This window comes from Esox lucius, chromosome 4, assembly GCF_011004845.1.
Source record: "Esox lucius isolate fEsoLuc1 chromosome 4, fEsoLuc1.pri, whole genome shotgun sequence".
NCBI lineage: Eukaryota > Metazoa > Chordata > Actinopteri > Esociformes > Esocidae > Esox > Esox lucius.
Genome location: NC_047572.1, coordinates 30,246,980 through 30,266,135, shown reverse-complemented (window position 1 = coordinate 30,266,135; position 19,156 = coordinate 30,246,980). Strand labels below are relative to the sequence as shown.

At 47.6% G+C, this 19,156-nt stretch overlaps 1 protein-coding gene across 9 annotated transcripts in view; it reads left to right on the top strand.

The window, feature by feature from the left end:
• Positions 1-19,156, top strand: part of LOC105028844 (transcription factor COE3) — a 95,110-nt gene that overhangs the window by 43,336 nt on the left and 32,618 nt on the right. For all 9 annotated transcript variants that reach the window (XM_013133625.3, XM_013133623.3, XM_013133622.3 and 6 more), the window contains exons 7-8: positions 17,359-17,440; positions 17,522-17,639. In XM_013133625.3, the coding sequence (XP_012989079.1) occupies positions 17,359-17,440; positions 17,522-17,639 (200 nt within the window). The remainder of the gene's footprint in view (positions 1-17,358; positions 17,441-17,521; positions 17,640-19,156) is intronic.

Here is a 19,156-nt window from a genome sequence, read left to right as displayed (position 1 = left end):
AGTCAGGTGATGCTACAACTGCAATAATGCATCACAACCTGAACGTATCTAACACACCCATTAAGCACACAATAACACCCATTAAGCACCCTACAGTACATGCCATTGAATAAACCCCTATAAATTATGGGGTCTTAACACAGTGCTTGTATACAGGGAGTCGATCAATGTAAATACCCGTTAAAGCGGGGTTAATGATCCAATACATTTACAGGCGAGCGCGTCTGCGTGTTTGTGTGTCTGTACTTCATTGGCCCTTAGCTCTGCTGCACTCTCAGTCCCACAGCTAAATTGACCTCAGAAGGAGATCTCAATCACTTCAGTGCGGTGGCGTGGTCAGGCATTGTCACTGGTAGCTAAATCAACAGTCGCATTAAAGAGGCCTGGCGCAGGTCTAGCCGGCCGACCGCTGTCTCCGCATCCATTCCAGCCGGACACGGAGTGAGCGGATTTGTTCTTGCTTTGGCTGGACATCAGTGGCTGGTTTCGCCGGGGCTTGGAAACGGCCCCGCAGATCCCCATCTGGCCCGGCTAACGTTGTTCCGGGGGAGATGTGTCCTTGGCGTCTCCCCGCCGGCCAGAGGTACACCTCGCTGTAGGCCCGGCCTGATTGGGCAGCGGCCCCAGCCCGCCCGTCCGGTGCCAGGTCGCACTTTCCCATGGCTTGCTGAGAGTGGCTCGGGCCCGCTGGCGCCCTGTGGTCAAATTGGCAACCCCCCACGATCTCGTCCGCCGCTTCACCCCACCGTCACGCACCGCCGCCCACCGACCGCGATAACTCTCTGTTCGTCGGCTGTTCAGGACAGGTGACAGAAATCGTGTTTCTGCTATGCTGATATCATGCGTACGCTGTGAAGTCATGATTCCCTTCATCATAGAGGCTTACTTTGAGTGATGAACGCTTTGCGGCTATGTATGTTATAGTTATCTGCCTGTTAGTTATAGTTATCTGCCTGTTAGTTATAGTTATCTGCCTGTTAGTTATAGTTATCTACCTGTTAGTTATAGTTATCTGCCTGTTAGTTATAGTTATCTGCCTGTTAGTTATAGTTATCTGCCTGTTAGTTACAGTTATCTGCCTGTTAGTTATAGTTATCTGCCTGTTAGTTATAGTTGTCTGCCGGTTAGTTATAGTTATCTGCCTGTTAGTTATAGTTATCTGCCAGTTCACTGGAGGTGTATCGGCCTACTTCTGTGTTGGTTTGTGAGTGTGTGTCTGTCTGCATATCTTCGTTTGTGTACATCTGTTCGAGTGTGTGTCTGTCTTTTTGCCTGCCTGTCTGTATGTCTGTGTGTGTCTGCCTGTGTGTGTATGTGCTCGTGTGTGTATGCGCGTGTGTCTGGGCTAATAAAAGCTGTCCTGTGTAACTGACAAGGAGTGAAGGGAGCTGTGATCTCAGCTCATTTAGTGAAACCTCCAGTCTGAGAGCTAACCTGTCATCAGCAACGCCAGCGCTGTCGTCTCCACCATGTTGCACCTTAATACATCTTTACCTTTCCTAAAGGATACGTGTTCTCCCGTCCTCGGCCATCCTGCGCCGCGTTAACACCTTCGCCGGAGCTTTTGTAAAGTGTCAGGATGAGGCACGCTCTCCGACAGGGAGAGAAAACCTTTAAGCCGTGCAAAGGCACTGGGACCGATGGACGATTTGATCTGACGAGTCTCTCTGCCCGCTGAACTGATCTGACGAGTCTCTCTGCCCCGCTGAACTGATCTGACGAGTCTCTCTGCCCGCTGAACTGATCTGACGAGTCTCTCTGCCCGCTGAACTGATCTGACGAGTCTCTCTGCCCCGCTGAACTGATCTGACGAGTCTCTCTGCCCGCTGAACTGATCTGACGAGTCTCTCTGCCCGCTGAACTGATCTGACGAGTCTCTCTGCCCCGCTGAACTGATCTGACGAGTCTCTCTGCCCCGCTGAACTGATCTGACGAGTCTCTCTGCCCGCTGAACTGATCTGACGAGTCTCTCTGCCCCGCTGAACTGATCTGACGAGTCTCTCTGCCCCGCTGAACTGATCTGACGAGTCTCTCTGCCCGCTGAACTGATCTGACGAGTCTCTCTGCCCCGCTGAACTGATCTGACGAGTCTCTCTGCCCGCTGAACTGATCTGACGAGTCTCTCTGCCCCGCTGAACTGATCTGACGAGTCTCTCTGCCCCGCTGAACTGATCTGACGAGTCTCTCTGCCCGCTGAACTGATCTGACGAGTCTCTCTGCCCGCTGAACTGATCTGACGAGTCTCTCTGCCCCGCTGAACTGATCTGACGAGTCTCTCTGCCCCGCTGAACTGATCTGACGAGTCTCTCTGCCCGCTGAACTGATCTGACGAGTCTCTCTGCCCCGCTGAACTGATCTGACGAGTCTCTCTGCCCCGCTGAACTGCGTTGAGATTTGACTTCTAAAACATTAAGGGGTCCCGCCTCCTATGTGTTTTGATAGTGTGGATGTTGGACCAGGGGAGCTTTTCTCTCACAAGCAGCTGTACATTTGCCTACCATTGCCTGTGTAGCATTGTGCCAGGTTCAAACGGCATAGAGGAATATCTGTGTGAATGATGTTCAGCTTTACCGGGGCGGCGTATGATTTCGTTGTTCACATTGGTGTAGTGCTTGTAACTTGGGGGGGGATAACATCCTTTCATCTTCTTCAGAAGAGCCTCTTCTCTCGACGGATTGGCCTGGGACGTGGAGGATTGGGCCGAGAGGTAGATTTAGGATGCTGTGTAGTTCGAAAAACATAAATGCAGTGACGGGCCCTCGCGCGCACGTTATTTTCTTCCCCGGTACTTTGCAACCAGGTAGCCCGAGAACGCTTTTTAAGGGGGAAGCAGCATGCTGTTGCTCAGCGTTGCAGGCAGTGTTACCCAAAACCATCAGGCCCGCTCGTTCACGTCAATACAACTGATGGCCGTAACCCCATCGTAGGCTGTCCACATCGTTCGTGTTACGCAGAGGTGGCTGCGTGCCGTGAAACATGGATGCCCTCTATTTGTGAAATCCGCTGACGGCGCCGGTGTCCAGTCTGGCTGCCGGCAGGGGAAAAGGCCAGACGAAACCAAGGGAAGAGAAAAACAGGAAGCCAAAGAAATGAACAGCAGCGACTTCCTGCCCTGGTGACACTTGGGTTTGTTTACCGGTGACGCCGTAGCTGCTGCTAATCAAAGGCAGTGCCGGGCGAGCGGGAATGAAACAAAGATTGACACCGAGCATACAGCGCCTGACAAGCGGCCTCAATGCGTATGTTCGGCGAAATTAAACACTCTGGACTTTTTTCACCTGCTCAGGCAAGCAGCCGCACATATGGCCCGCGAGTTAAAAATAAAGACAATGCGCATACATTACCATACATAATGCAGAACGACCCCCATTTAATATGCAAATTTCCTGAAATATTACTGAACACCTTCTGTTCGGAGCGAATACATTTGAATTTGCAATTAGAATTATCCTGTATAATTAATGAAAAGCGTCAATTTTTGGCTGCTTACTAATTTGATTAAACATGTTGATGGGGCATTTAGGGAGCCAGACGAAATGGAAGCAAAGCTGGACCGGAACTATGCAGGAAAAAAACACAACACAACGCGTTCTAGTTCCCGTATGACCTTCTTGACCCCGCGTGTGGTGCCTAAGTTCTAGTCAACTTGGGCGCGGCGGTGGCAGCATTGGGAAACACCGACCTTAATTAGCCGGGAGGAATGTATGCTGTCCTCGCGTCCGAAAACGGCACAGAACAAATTGCCTCAATTACACACTGGCTTCACCTACAAATCAGTGTGTCTGTGTGTGTGGGTGTGCGTGTGTGTGTGTGTTTGTGTTTGTGCAAGCAAGTGTCTATGCTAGCGTTCCATTCCTAGTTGTTCTTCTCAGCCGAGCTCCTCAGAGACAGGAGTACAGGCATCTTAACATGCCAATCAGCAGTTGAAACGGTAGCAAAGTGTCTTCCTCGTCTGGGTTTTGGCACAAAAAAAAAATGCTGAGGGATGGTTGCTGGAGCAACGTAAATGCACTGGCGGTTCTGGACAGAGATGAGCAGTGTTATCAGAAAATGCCATCACGTTTTGAGGCCCTACACTGTTTCTTAACATGTTCTTTCATCACGGACAATGAGGTTAAAGACGCTTTTGTTCTGGATTCAGGTTTGGTAGAACAGTAGAACTAAGCTTGTGAGGCATTTGTTAATTATATCCCTTTAGGACTAAATGGGTAGCAACCAACTAAATAGGATTGCCCTTTGAAGATGCATTAAAACACAGAGGTTCATAGAAACAGGTGGATCTCAGCCTTCTGCAGCTTTTACTCTGGAAGTGCAATACATCTCCCTGTGCTTCAGGACCATTGCAGTTTCTTTTTGAAGTGAGTCTTGAATAAAATATCTGTTCAGAAATAGTCTTTTTATTTTTGCATATTGTTTTTATAAAGTACATCTGTTGTTGATTCACTGATACATTTCTAGCATTTTCAGATTTGCTGTAAATGTAGTCATTTTATGCCCCTGACATTCCCAGATGAGTCCCGAAGGTTTTGTTCCTTTGTGTTGAATATTTCCCCTTTCCCTGCTCTACTTAAACATCATGTCTCCGTATGCCAATCAAATATTTATTGATAGCCAGATTTAAATGAATCCGTGGTCAACCTACCTAGACCTGACCGGTATTCTAAAAGCTCACCTTAGCTCAGCCTACCCTGACCGGACCTGTACCCTCGTGGGTCCATTTGGACATATCCTCAGTCCAGCAGCTCATCTGGTTAACCGACAGGTGTTTATAGTCCCCCAGTACACTGCAAAAAGTAAAGGAAATAAAGTGTATCAGTAGCTTCAATGAGCCTCGGCATAGATGGTCCAAGTGTCTGAGAACTTTACTGGAGGGATGAGACATTATCCTTCGCAAGAAATTCCATAATTTGGTGTTTTGTTGACGATTCACACCCAGCTCCAGAATCTCCCGTACGTTGTTGCAGTCAAACAGGGCCTGGTCCTGACTAGGGGAACCCAATCAGGACTGGATCAGCGTACACACAAACCTTCAAACGCCTCTATAACTTAGTCGTTGTGGCCTTTCTGAGTTATTTAGTGACTGTTTCAGGAAACCGTAATGATTGGTTCCTCTCTAACATGGCTGATGTGGATGGAGTTCTGTGCCATGGCTGGATAACGGTAGAACCGCAGGAATCCATGGTGAACAGAACCAAGCCCGGTCATAGCACGTGACATTCCAGCTGATCCTGACAATCCCCAAACTGCAAACCACGAAATATGCGGTGATGCAAATGACAGCAAGATATAAACTGGTTCCCAGGGAATTTGTCTCCAGTTGTTGTCTTTGCGATGACACCTTTGACCTCAGTTCTCTGCTTTGTGTTGTTCGTGTTATGTCTGGCTTAGTCCTTCTAATGTATGTGATTCCTATGAAGCACAAAGAAACACACGAACGCACTCTTGACTCTCATTTGAATGGTTGAATCGCAGGGTTAATGTGAATTCCAGAGAGGCCCACCCTGCAGCTGATGTTGAGATAATGCTTTTGTCATGGAGATGTTTGGCGCTGGCTGCGTGTGATTCAGGGTGTGTTGCTGTTTGTGTTAAAGAACTCTGAACCAGTGACCTGTTTGTCGTCTTAGATTTGTGCTAGTCTTGTTTGTGTGTTGTGTGTGTGATTGCGTGTGTGTGTGTGTGTATATGTCTGTGTGTGTGTTTGTGTGTGTGTGTGTCTACACTTATTGTGGTCTTGTGTACCTTTTTATTTTCAGTTGTAATCTTGGTGGGTTTGCATAGCATGTTCTTATTTTTTTGCTTGAGTGTGTGTGATTGTGAGAGAGAACCTGCATGTATTTACTTGTCTGATTGTCTGTATGTGTGTGTGTGTGTGTGTGTGTGAGAGAGAGAGAGAGAACCTGCATGTCTTTTTGTATTTACTTGTCTGATTGTCTGTCTGTGTGTGTGTGTGTGTATGTGAGAGAGAGAGAGAGAAAGAACCTGCATGTCTTTTTGTATTTACTTGTCTGATTGTCTGTATGCGCGCGTGTGTGTGTGTGTGTGTGTGTGTGTGTGTGTGCGTGTGTGTGCGTGTGTGTGTGTCTGGGATAGATCCAGGCTCTACACCTGCACCTCTCTCCCAGACAGGGACTGGTCTCCCTCTCCAGTCTCCAATGGCAGTCAGCCCTGCTGGATTATCCACTGCTTTCCCAGCAGTCCCATATCCATTACGCCTCACTTGTCACACGCTCATGAATATTCATGATATTTGCAATAAAGTGCCACTTCTAACTTTGTCTTTGTTTCTTGTGCCCGATTGATTGAGGCCCATTTGTTTTACCTAGATAAGTAGGGTTAGGTTATTTAAAACTGTCAAGTCCAATGATCGGTCTGCTTTGTGTGTGTGTGTGTGTGTGTGTGTGTGTGTGTTTGCATAATGTTTTTAGGGTAAAACCTAGCGCAAACGTGAGGCAATTGTTCTATCAAAATAATATTTTCACCTTTCCTCCGTTCGTATATTTGGGTGTATTGTCAAAATACGGATGACAATCGCGAGGCCATATTTCTGTGCTCCGGGAAGCAGTTATTATCTGATGCTTTACTTCTGCTTTACTTCTCTATTCCTATCTGGCACTTTGGCGTCTGGAGGCTATTAGTTGTGAATGATTTCATGAGTAATCCACTTACACTGACTGGAAATATGAAAAGATGAATGTTGACATCAATCCTGCTCTCTGAACAATAAGGGACGCTGCGGTCATCGCTGACGAAAAAAGCGGCCCCATTGTTTTTAAAATTTTAAATAAAAGTTGAACGCGGCATAAATTCAAATTCAGTGGATTATTTGATGTTTCGTTGCTGTGGTCCTTGGCTCTCATTGGGTGGTATTGTCAGAGTGTAGGGAGGATATTTTCCAACTAATATTCTGTACGGTTCTTGAGAACTCAAACACCGTGACTGGAACTCTCCGTTGTGGTCCAGTGGGAGGTAGGAGGGATTGCATTCATGTTTTCATTCAATCATGTTTTCATACATTCATGTTTTCAGTGACTGAATGGAAGTTACGTTTTGAAAAAAGAAATGCCTTCAGTTCTATATATTTTTTATAGTTGACATTTTTCACTTTTCGTTAATTCCCCAGAGAAAAATAATTAACACGTTGTAATCATTGTTCGTGTAACGCAGAAACACTGAGACAAGTTCAGTTGATTCGCCACCAAAGTCGCCCGACAAGCTTCACTTTGTGACACATTCAGAAACCCAGGTAGCTTGCTCTCCTAACCATTACAATCACAACCACAACACCCATTTTTCTCCAGTCCTTTTTTAAAGCAGCAGGAAACTGCTGTAATAATGTATTCATGAAACTGAATCTGCTCCCTGAGACCCAGAGTGTTTTTCAAGGCTGAAACTGGCCCCCAAACAGTGTCCGAGGCCAGGTTCCAGGCAGATGGTGTGGTGAAGTTCACCTTGTCCATGACCGCCTCCCTCCCGAAGCAGCTAAGAGAAGACCCGGGCCAAACAGATGGAGCATATCACCGAGTTTTTTTCCCTCTCTGATTTAAAAATGGGACATCTGGAATTGCGATAGCCCCAGTTAGAAAAAGAGCACAACACAACAGCTAACTTAAATTGTCTCTCTCTACCCAAGGCCAGCGTGGTGTGTAGTTTGGTGTTATGTTGACTCTAGGCTGATGTTTCTTCCCCCCCCCCCCCCATGTATTCAGACCCCCAACGTGTTTGAATAAACCAGGCTTTTGGGGTGTTCTGGCTAGTGGGGTTCCCCGCTGACTTCAAAGGCGGGCCTAAATTACATTTACTTTTTAACGATTGCATCATTATACTTCTTTTTGTATCAACATATCACCGGCTGTATATCTATCTATCCCTGCATCCCTCGCTCCCTCCCTCCCTCGCTCCCTCCCTCCTTTCACCCTCTCTTTATGTATTCTTTCTCATCAACACACACAGAGCAGCCTACAAAACAAACAGCGGAGCCGCTAGGAGGCGGCCATGCCTGTCCACAGTTGGTGAGATGTGTGTGCTCTGTCTCCATTCACAAACAATTGAGGGGGCCGAGGCTTAAAGAGGTTAAAGTGGCATGAGCTATGTGTAAATGAAACGTGTGAGAGGCACCCCTCGGGCCGTTTATTCAAATGGGCAAGTTCTTTTTTTAATTTTGGTTCAATAAAGCAAGACGCTCACCCGTCTCTGCCAAGATACTTAATTAAATACTTCACGCAGTATATTAGTTTCCCGAATGCCAGGCCTCGTTTGGAATGGCAATAGACATAAAGAGAAACATTTGTCTGATGAACAAAGTGAAGGATAAATCCGTCTTCCCCCGAAGAACGGTTTGGAATAATAAAAACACAGTTTGCCAGTGTAAGCGGTATTATATTTCTTACCGGTGTCCATTCCTTGGGTCATTATAATGGTCGACACCGAAGGTTTCCATTGTTAAGATTGATCTGGTTTTATAATATTATGAATGCATATGGTGAGTGTCTGGCATCTCACTGGAACCTGGCTGGGGGGAAAAAAACTCATTATTTCTATCTCTGGTCTGTCCGTGGTCACGTTACTCGCCGGCACAGTCAGTTCATTTGCGCTACATCTGCAGTAATGGCTGCTCGATGACACAACTTGGGTTTAGTCCCTTCGTCTGGTTACTCTGGTCGCTGAGCTGCGCGGTGTTCCGCATTGTGGCCTAGATTGTGGCCCCCCTCGTGCACGTCCGAGTGAGATGTCTCCCGGGCGACCATTTCCGTGGCTTCTGGCTGGGCTTGGTGGCTAGGCCGTGTCCCTGTACTTCTCACACTGTCTCCCGGTCTGCAGGATCTTAACTGGCGGCATCTGCTCTCCCAGCTCTCCCTCTGTTTACCAATATGCTCCCAATCTGTCTGTAGGGGCCCCACGTCGACTGGAATGTATTGCTTCATCTCGGGCCGTACGGTGAATCCGCGCCGCTGCGGCGGATTAGGCCTGATTGATTCCGCTGTCTCGGTTGTGCCGCGCCTGAATCTGGGCGGAGGTGAACAACGGAGGTGTTTCTGAGAGAGAAATAAAAACTGAAATAGTCGGGAGTCGGCCAGCGTGGTGTCCCGGGCTTGGTCACCCTGGCGTGCTTGGCGGTGCGCAAGTGTGCCACTTAGTGTGTGCGTGTGCGTGTGTGTGTGTGCGCGAGCGAGTGCCCCTCGACTAAGCCACCTCGCTGTTCCCTCAGTCTCGCTCTGACAGCCTGTCCGCTCCGTCGCCGGGCCCCAGGCAGCCTGTGCATTGAGGAGCTGGCGGGCCCCGGCTGTGAAAAATGGGCCCATTTGTGCTTGTTTGTAAGTCCTGTCAGGGAGCAGCGCCTCTGGCCCGACCGGTTAACAAATTGGATGTTTAATCTGGTGACATTCCTATCTGGGCCAAGGGCTAATGTGTGTGTCTAAGAATAACCAGGGCGGTGGGCCTGATAGATGGGGTCCCATTATAAGCTGTATTTAAATCTGAGGGAACAATTCCTGTGTCGCCCCCCGCCCCCCCAATCCGACCCCCCAGACTGACAGCTTGATTTGGGCACTGGGGCCTGGATGGAACTGTCAGTCAAGGTGTCAGGGAGGGATTTTCTTTCTGCGCCCATCGGCTGGATTCGTCCGCTGGGTTGTCGTGCGTCCGGCCGCCCCGGCACGGATGGGGGTGCCTTTTAGAGGCTCCGGGGCTTCGACCACGTCGGAAAGGACGCGCTTCTGTTCAAGTCCTTGACTCCTAGTTTAGAGGCAACGGGCTCCTCGTGTGTTGAAGACCTGTAAGGATTTCGAAGGAATAGGTATTTTGTGAAAAGCTCCACCCGGTCTATCGTATAGCGTGATCCTCTAGCCTGACACAGCCAAAAGCCTCAATCTGAATAGTACCACATTTTGTGTCAGACCTCCTCAACGAGATCTAATTTATATAAATGGACTCCGTTGATGTTCCAACCCTCCTGATTCAAGCTGTCACTGGTCCTAATCAAGTTAAAGGTTTAATGAATTATTCAACGCCACGTGTATGAAGGATGGGGCTCTGCTTCTGCATTCAGCTCCATACATTGCTGTTCAGGGCTTCTGGTTGTGGGGATTCCACTCCCACTGTGGAACTTACCATAGTGTGTGTGTGTCTGTGTGTGTGTGTATGCGTGTGTGTGTGGGGGTATGTGTCTGTGTGTGTGGGTGTGTGTGAATATGTATGTGTGTTTGTGCAGCCCATGCATGGCTGTATTGTTCGTCCCTTTGTGCGTGTGTTTGTGGTTGTGTTAGTGTGTGGTTCTTTTTGTGTTTGGTTTATTTGTGTGTGTGTTTGTGCGTGTTGTGTGTGTTGTGTGTTTTTCTGTGTTTTGTGTTTGATCTGTGTGTGTGTGTTGTGTGTGTGTTTGTGCGTGTTGTGTGTGTTGTGTGTTTGGTCTGTGTGTGTTTTTCTGTGTTTTGTGTTTGGTCTGTGTGTGTGTGTGTGTTGTGTGTGTGTTTGGTGTGGGTGTGTTTGGCGTGTGTGTGTGTTTGTGTGTTTGGTCTGTGTGTGTGTTGTGTGTGTGTTTGGTGTGTGTGTATTTGGCGTGTGTGTGTTTGTGTGTTGTGTGTTTGGTCTGTGTGTTGTGTGTGTGTTTAGTGTGTGTGTGTGTGGTGTGTGTGTGTGTGTGTGTGGTGTGTGCGTGTGTTTGGCATGTGTGTGTGTTGTGTGTGTATTTGGCATGTGTGTGTTTGTGTGTTGTGTGTTTGGTCTGTGTGTTGTGTGTGTGTGTGTGTGGTGTGTATGTGTGTGTGTGGTGTGTGTGTGTTTGGCATGTGTGTGTGTGTGTGTTGTACGTGTGTTTGGCATGTGTGTGTTTGTGTGTTGTGTGTTTGGTCTGTGTGTTGTGTGTGTGTGTGTGTGTGTGTGGTGTGTATGTGTGTGTGTGTTGTGTGTGTGTTTGGCATGTGTGTGTGTGTTGTGCATGTGTTTGGCGTGTGTGTGTGCATGTCTGCCTGCTGTTTCACCCCAGCTGAATCCCTCCGCGGGGCGGGGCTCTCTTATTCTCCACGTTTAATTGTGGTGCTATACATCTCTGAACACACCCTGACCACATCTGTCTGACGCTCTCTGCTTTATATATACCTACATAAAATGTCTGTCCTTGGCCTCAGTGTTACAGTAGTGGGCCAGTAACTGGACTGTTGCTGCTTCAAATTCCAATGCTGACAAAAAAAAAAACAGCAACATGCCTTTTCTACCTCAGAGACAACAGATCCATGCCTGTGCAAACTCTTCAAACACTCCTAACAGCTCTGAGGTATTCTTTGTAATCTCAACCACTCCCACAGGAAGTGCTGGCCAAAACGCCAATGAATGAAACACTAAATCTTTATTTGATATCGAGGACTGTGTTTCTGAACAAACTTTGTCCTGGTGTGTGGTACGACAATGTGTTTCTCAGCACATTAAGGCCTGTTTTTTTTGCAGTTTGCCACAATTTTCGAGTCCGTCTCTGGGCTGTTAGGTCACTGCAAGTCACATATTTTATTTTCTCTTGTTAGAACATTATGTCATGGAGTGATTTCAATTGGAGAGACAAATATGTTCTTTGCCATGGCAACAGAACCAAAATACAGCTGAGGGACCAAAGAATATCTTGGTGCAGCAGAAACGTGTGTGTGTGTGTGTGTGTGTGTGAGAGCGAGTTTGTTTATATGGGAGTGTGGTGTGTGCTTAAGTGTTTGTGTGTGTGCAGGTGTGCGCGCGTGTGTGTCGGCAAAGGCTGACGATGTAACACTGGTTAGGTAAAGACAGACAGGAGGTTGTGAATGAAAACAAACACACTTCCATTCTCTCTGTACTCCATAGCACTTTCTCACATCCAGACACAGAACGGAGCCAGCCAGGCTGCCTGCATAAAACGATGCTGTTAAAATGATGATGTTCTGTTCAAATCTGTTCTCCAGGAATTCTGCTTGTGTCTTTTCAAATAATGGACCCCTTGAAAGTGGGGAAACTGTAACGGATTTTGCTAAACACGCTTCCCTTTTTTAACCGCATGCTGTTAATTCTTTTTGTTGCCCATTTATGGGACTGCTTTCTGAAGGACCATGTGGACTTGACACAATGCAAATGCAGAATAGTCGATTGTTACCTATAATCAAATTATTAATCAGCTCGTTGGTGAAAATGTCCAACTGCCAATTAACCTGATTGAGACTTAGTCATCACCCACACATTTCTAATGGATTTTATATTGCATTGTTTTAAATACATTTAATCAAATATGAAAGGTGAGGTAGAAGCATTGTCCTGGTTTCAAGTTCTTTCAGTAGGATATTTGAAGCAGTTAGTCAGTATTGCTGAATTCTCTTATTTCCACATTTTCATTTCCAGGCAGTGAGACTGCCTTCCTTAGTATGTTTGAAGTGAAACAGACCCTTAAAGAATAGAGCCTTTACAAAACACCCTTAAAGAGTAATGTGGCCACTCAATATTTCAGAAGTAGCAAATGAATTGTGCAAGACACTCTTAGCAGAATAAACTGCTTTTGTGTCTCTGGTAAAGTTTGGGGAATAAGGGACTGGGCTCTAATGCGTTGTTAAGACAATAGACAGTCAAGTGTGTGTGTGTGTGTGTGTGTGAGGAGTGAGAGTGTGTGTGTGTGTGTGTGTGTATGTGCGTGTGTGAGAGAGAGATCTGTTCCAGGGACTGTTTTAGTGCCTCATCAAATATTTAGTTTGATTGTACATGGTCCTGTAATTGCCATCTTGGCTACTAAATTATTGATGGCATGTAGCAGACCTGAGGAGTACCCTAGTCTTGGAGCGTGGGCAGGAGGAGGGGTCACACACAAGCACACACACACACGCGCGCACGCATGCACACAAACACAGCCACAATGTGAACTCCACCCAATTCATATCCTAATTGGAGCGTCCACGGAATTTGTCAGTAATTATGCGAAGTGGGCATTTGTTTTTCAACGCGCTCGGGTAAATATCAGAGACCTTAATGAGAGCGTGTGGCATGCGAGTTGCTGTGATGTCGGGGAAATGGTTCCTGGGATTCACCAGCGCAACAATATGCCTGTGTACACTGTGTACAATTAAATAACAACTGATCACAAGACAATTAACGACAATGCTAAGGGTGCCTCGTGTCTCAACATGCTGGAGTCCTCTTGCGTTTCTATTAGAGCTCTCGCTCTCAGGTGAACCATGACGCAGTTCGGCAGCGTGTCATCTCTCAGCTGATTCCAACCTCAGTTTTGAAATTGGAGAAGTCACCCGCAAAGAATCTGTGGCGCTGCCTCGCCGTCTCGTGGCGCCGCTCGTTTTAGAGTAAACGCCACCGTGCGACACGCGCCTTTCATAGAAAGCACCAAACGCTGAAAGGCGAATGGTGGGTCAGAATTGGAAACGCGGCAGCTTTTAAAAATACCCCTGCTGGAATATTGATTTTTTTCCCTTGCCTAACATAATAAGTGATGGACTCGGGGGATTGGAAAGGTGTGTGTGTGTGTGTCTTTTATGTATTTCTGTGCGTGTGCGCATGTGTGTGTATGTGAGAACAATACATGGCCCAATATACAGGGATCCGCAACGCTACGCCCCCTTCAAAGTTCTGTGTGTGTATGTTGATGTGTGTGTGCTCGTGCGTGTCTGTGGTGTTCATCGTAAGAAGTCATAAGGGCTTTGTAATTTGAGACAGAAATAATTGCCTCAGTATAGTGCTGTGGGTGTGGTCCTGGAGTGACATCATTCAGAGTGGACCTTTAGCTCACGGCTGTAATGAAAATGACACTGGAGTCACTCACTTATTCCCAACTCAGCCCCATTCAGTGTTAGTGGACATTACATGTAACATCTGAATCTTTAGTTGTTTCAGACAACAAACTGTGGCTTTCATCAAGCCTCCCAGTAATAAAGAAACAATCATTTATTAGCTCTAGAAGTCGGAGGCAGTCTCAAGCTTTTGTTTTTTCTAGTTGTATGTGCGAGACACACTGGATAAACCAGACAATGACATTACCTTACAATGTTAAGAAATATGTATTAACAATAATAACAACAAAAGAACAATACTAATATTAATGACACATGGGTATTTAACTAAACGTGTTTTATATATGTGTGTATATGTGTGTGTATATGTGTGTGTGTGTGACTGGATGTGCGCCCAGCAAAGTCCAAACATCTACTGGGACCGGGTCGGGTGTTCTGTTCCACGTGCAGATACACACTGTCTCTGAGCCTTTTAGCCTACTTCCCCGCCATCTGATACATCTGGACGTGACCAGTGAGGGTTTGGGGCGCGTAGGGTCCCAGAATGCAGCATTCCGTTGTCAAATAGCTTCTAGAGTTGTTGTCCTGGATGTGTGGGAGCAAGGCCCCGGTGATGCGTTGGACATTGCCTTTGTTCAAACCTCTTTCCTGGACGGCTTTGTGCCATTTCTGTGCCAGGGTTGTTCACTGTGGTGTTTGGGACTAACCCTGTGCTGTAGTCAGACGCTGTTGGAGCCCCCCCCCCCCCCCCCCCGCAGTCCTTTCCCCTCGTCCCAGTGACTGCAGAGGGATTGAACCGAAGACCCACATTTTCAGGGAAAAGGACGTGCTTCCTAGGAATGGGAACTTGGCCTGAAGAGAGGCGAAGGAGCCGATCTGGTCTGCCGGGATATAGTGGCCGTAGCTCCCTCCACCAGCCGGCTGAGGATCCCGGCAGGACCACACAGCTTGTCTGTAATTGATTGCAGGGCGGCGTAATGAGGTGACGGCTTAAAACTGAGATGCAGGCTCTCTCATTATCTTCACCTACTTTTTAAGAGCAGTGGAGAGACGGCGGGCGTGGGGGGGGGGGGGGGTTGCAGACGGGAACTAATAATGGAGGCCTGCCTGTAGATGGACATTCATTATTTATGGTGTTTTAATACGTTTTCGATTGGGAGGGAGGCTTGGGTGGAGGAAGGGGTGAGAGAGATGTGTCGGATGGTGAATGAGTAAGTTTCTCCCTGCCTGTCTACCTTTGTTTTTTATTCTCCCAGGGTTATTATTCTGAATGTGTGCCTGATAGGAAGTTTGGAAAAAAAAAAAAATTGTGCAAGTTTCAAGGGTACTGCATTGCCGCAGTGTGCCTCAGACCAGAGGCCGCCAACCCAGGTGGGTTTCGGTGGGTTCGCGGGAGTAACCAAGGAAAACGTTTTTGAGCTTGATTTCACGGGACTGAGGTACAGTCTGCCGGGGAACCCCGACACAGCCGGGCTCGGAGAGACCATATGTGGAACATTTCAAGTGACATTCCCGGTAAAACACATGGGCTTCATCGCTGAGCGGCGCGCAGTCGCTTCCTCACGCCGCCTTCAGTCGCCGCTGACGGGATAATGAGGTCCCACTGTCATGTGTCTCGTATAAACTCATTAAAATTCCCTGCCATTCTCTGCCAACTCAGAGGCTGAAAACAAAATAATCGTTGCAAGTCAGACGCTTGTTTCGGGTTGGCTTTCTAGCGCTCTCAAAGTAGGCCAACAGAACAGGTGTGTGGCGTCCACATTAATGATATTATGAGAACACTAGTGGTTTACGATAATTTGAAATCGCCCCGAATGTACAGGCATTTGTTAAAAGTAATCTGTTGACTTTTCCAATTGTTTTTGGTTATCCTTTTTTGAGTTAGGAAATAATTGCACAGCTGTGAACCAAATACCATTTACAGCACCAGCTCAGTCTAAAAACGGACCACGTGCTCCCGCTTCCGTCTCTCAACTTTGAGCTCAACGTTCAACCTCCGTCTTGTCATCTTCTACAAGTAGCTTCTTCCCCCCTCTGCTTCTGAGCAGCTATCGCGGAACCGTTCCAAAGGGAACCAGTCTTTGATCTGGTGCCGCTTTTCCATGAAGAGACCTGGAATCTTCCATTCCTTGTCAACTCCTGCCCAGTGGCAGATGGATGATCTGGGGCCGTTGAGACTCCACATCACCCCCCCCCCCCCCCACCCCTTCACAAACCTCACCATCAGCTCTACATTCCTGTTTTTGTGTGTTTTTTCCCCTGCTATTTTCTTGTCATTTTGGAAAGCTGGGGAGAATCTGAACTCTGAACTGGTACTCTATCCGTGGCTTCTGAGAGAGTGTGTCCCCTCAGATTCTCACTTTTTTTTTTATTATGGTTATTATTTTAATTGTAGTCCTTGCTTGACTGAGATTCGCCCCAGTTGAGTTCCATTGAAAAACGCAGTGTAGGTCTGATATCAACGCGGCTGGTTGGCTTACCGGGCCCTTGGCTCCAGCTGTGTCTTAATTCAATCCCTATTGATTCCTATCTCTCCTCCCAGGGACTCCAATATCATATGAATGGAGCTTGTGGATCGTCTCCTCACATTGTTGTATTCCACTGCTATAAAGGGCATTAGTAGCCCGCAGTATGACCCAGATCGGGTTTCAGTCAATACTGACTAAAGAGAGTAGCCATTTTTCCCTACCTCTTCCTCGGCGCGTCGTTACAAAATGGCCGTCGTTAGATTTTTTTTTTTTCACACAGCGTGGCTCCTTTGCATTCGCACGTCCTCTCCGCGACTTCGCGCCACTGTGCCGTGGAGGGAGAGGACCTCTCGCACTACCGCGCGTGCGTTTTAGGGGCGTCGTTGCCTTCTGATTAGGAAGGAACGGACGCCCTCTCCGTCTCCCTAACATGGCTGCTCCCTCCGAAGGAGGACTCCTGGTTTAAGGGGGGGCGGTAGCGCCGGGCGAGGTTATCCTCTGGTTAATGTGACATGGCTGTCTGTGACCTTGCCGGTTGTTAACCGCCCGGATTATTATTGTGATAATGTGGCAATTAAAGAGAAAGCGCTCCATCAAAACAGGGGGCTTATGGTCCAGGGTGATGAATGTGTGGAGATTACATGGCGGAGGGAAATGCATTAACATGGCAATCCATTCCTCCTGTATGGCTGGGTGTCCTAGCGCCAACTACTTGGTTATTACGGCCCATCCTCATTGATATCCGTTCCCAATCAATACCCCTCTGCCGCTGTAAAAGCAGGAGTAAATCAACACGTGGGGGCAGGGGAGTGGACTGGGAAGAAGGAGAAATCTCAACCCGTCCTTAATGAGATACCATGAGTCTGGAGGGGAAGGAGGGTCATTTATTTGATAAGGTTGCCGTTTTTTTCTGACGCTCTTTTAAAAAACATGTTTGAATTTTTATTGGATGAATTTCCTTTGTTTGACTTTGCTGAAACCGCATGATACAAACACAGTGCATTTATTGTATGAACGACCCCCTAACCCCCTAACACATCATCGTTCAGATGTAATCAGCTTTTTTTTCCCCCCAGTGACGAAATGTAACCTTTAGCTGGACCGGAGTTCAGATTAAAGTTGACACTGCACGTCTGTTCTTGTGTTCACAGATTCTTCCTGAAGTTCTTCCTCAAGTGCAATCAGAATTGTTTGAAAAACGCCGGCAATCCGAGGGACATGAGACGATTCCAGGTGAGACTCGGACATTTGGTTTGAGCCGATTCCTCGACAACGCCAGGGGAATGTGACGGTAACGGCTGCGTTCATCCACAGGTGGTGGTCTCCACTACGGTGAATGTCGATGGCCACGTCCTGGCCGTCTCCGACAACATGTTTGTCCACAACAACTCCAAACATGGCAGGAGGGCCCGGCGCCTGGACCCCTCTGAAGGTAGAACTATCTCATGCGTACGGCACGGAGAACGGGAAACGTGGTTTAACCCTGACGTCCTCCGCCTCCCTCCCAGTGTACAAAACCGTACTGTGCTCAAAATAACGGTTCACAATTTTTCTTTTGCACCACAGAATTCATGACTTTTATATACAGCGTCGCCTTTCATGGGCTTAATGTAACCATGTCCTTAGGTGTGGAAAAGAATGATGATATCATTCTTCGAAGTGGGAACCCTTATTACTGACAACAAAAATGTCCGTCACACTGTAAAATCTACCTCACCGTGTGGTTTGCGGTTATGATGTCACACAGAGCTGTCGTTAGAAAGAACGGCGCTCTTGTCCTTTTCGAGCAACATTAAAACACGCTGACCCCCTATAACTAACCTGCCCATCAAACACCAGGCCTAGCCAGTTAATGTGAGACAGTTCAAACGTGTAGCTTTGAAGTAACTTCCCAGAGTCCCCGATTTAGAATAACTAAGAGCGCGCGGGGGGAAGCACTCGCGCAGCCCTGCTCTGTCATTCATGAGCCCGTTCCACGGTTGGTTCGCCGGCGACATGGTGCTGGCAGGAGTGCGGAGCGGAGCGGCGCGGCGACGTCATGTGAGTCAGGGCTCCTTTGTCTCCACGATGCAGAAGTTGTGAGGCCGTCAGTGATACCCCGCTGAGAGAATCTCACCGTCTTTCATCTCAGCCTGATTGGGATGTTTTTCGGAAGTGATAAAGACAACATCTGCTCCTGTCTCCTTTTTCAAGCCCCCCCCCCCACCACCAGTCACACACACGCACACCAAAACCAGCCCCTGATAAATACACAAAGTTTTCACAGTGTTTTTCAGGGCGTTGTCTGTTTTGTTTTAAATTTGGGCTGTCCCTCGTTTGACTCTGTGTTTACTGCTGTGACAGAGGGAAATTAGTAACATTGACAGTTGACTTCCAGGGAAAACAGTCAACTCCAACGACCAGAACAACGACTGTCGAGTGGTATGAGAGAAACTCTGGTAAACAGTCTCCCATTGGAGAAAACGGGGCCTCATTTACATCATAAAGAAACCTCAAATTGTGGCCTGGGTATTCAAGCTAGCAACCTGTTGGTTGCAGCAGCTAGCCCTCCTGTTCCACCAATGCTAACTGTGTATGTCCTTCGCTAGTCTCCAAGCATCTGTTGGAAGACGGCATGGCAAAGCCACTGTAATATGTTGATGCCAGGCGTCTTCCTCTTCTCGCTGGGCAGTGGCTGTTTGACCAGACACTCTGGCGACTGTAACCGTTAGTCAGCCTGTCTGCCTCCGTTCACTCCTGAAACAGACTTGAGCCTATTGATCATCTGACATAAAAACTAAACCTGATTGTGCATTTCTGATGAGTGGACTAATCGAGATCATGAACAGCAAGACGGTATTCTTTTATGATTCCGCCATGTGAACTTTGATAATCCCCAAGTCCAAGCTTAAAGGCTTTGGTGACAGGGCATTGCTCCTAGGCTCTGGAACTCTCTCCCCAAAACCATCT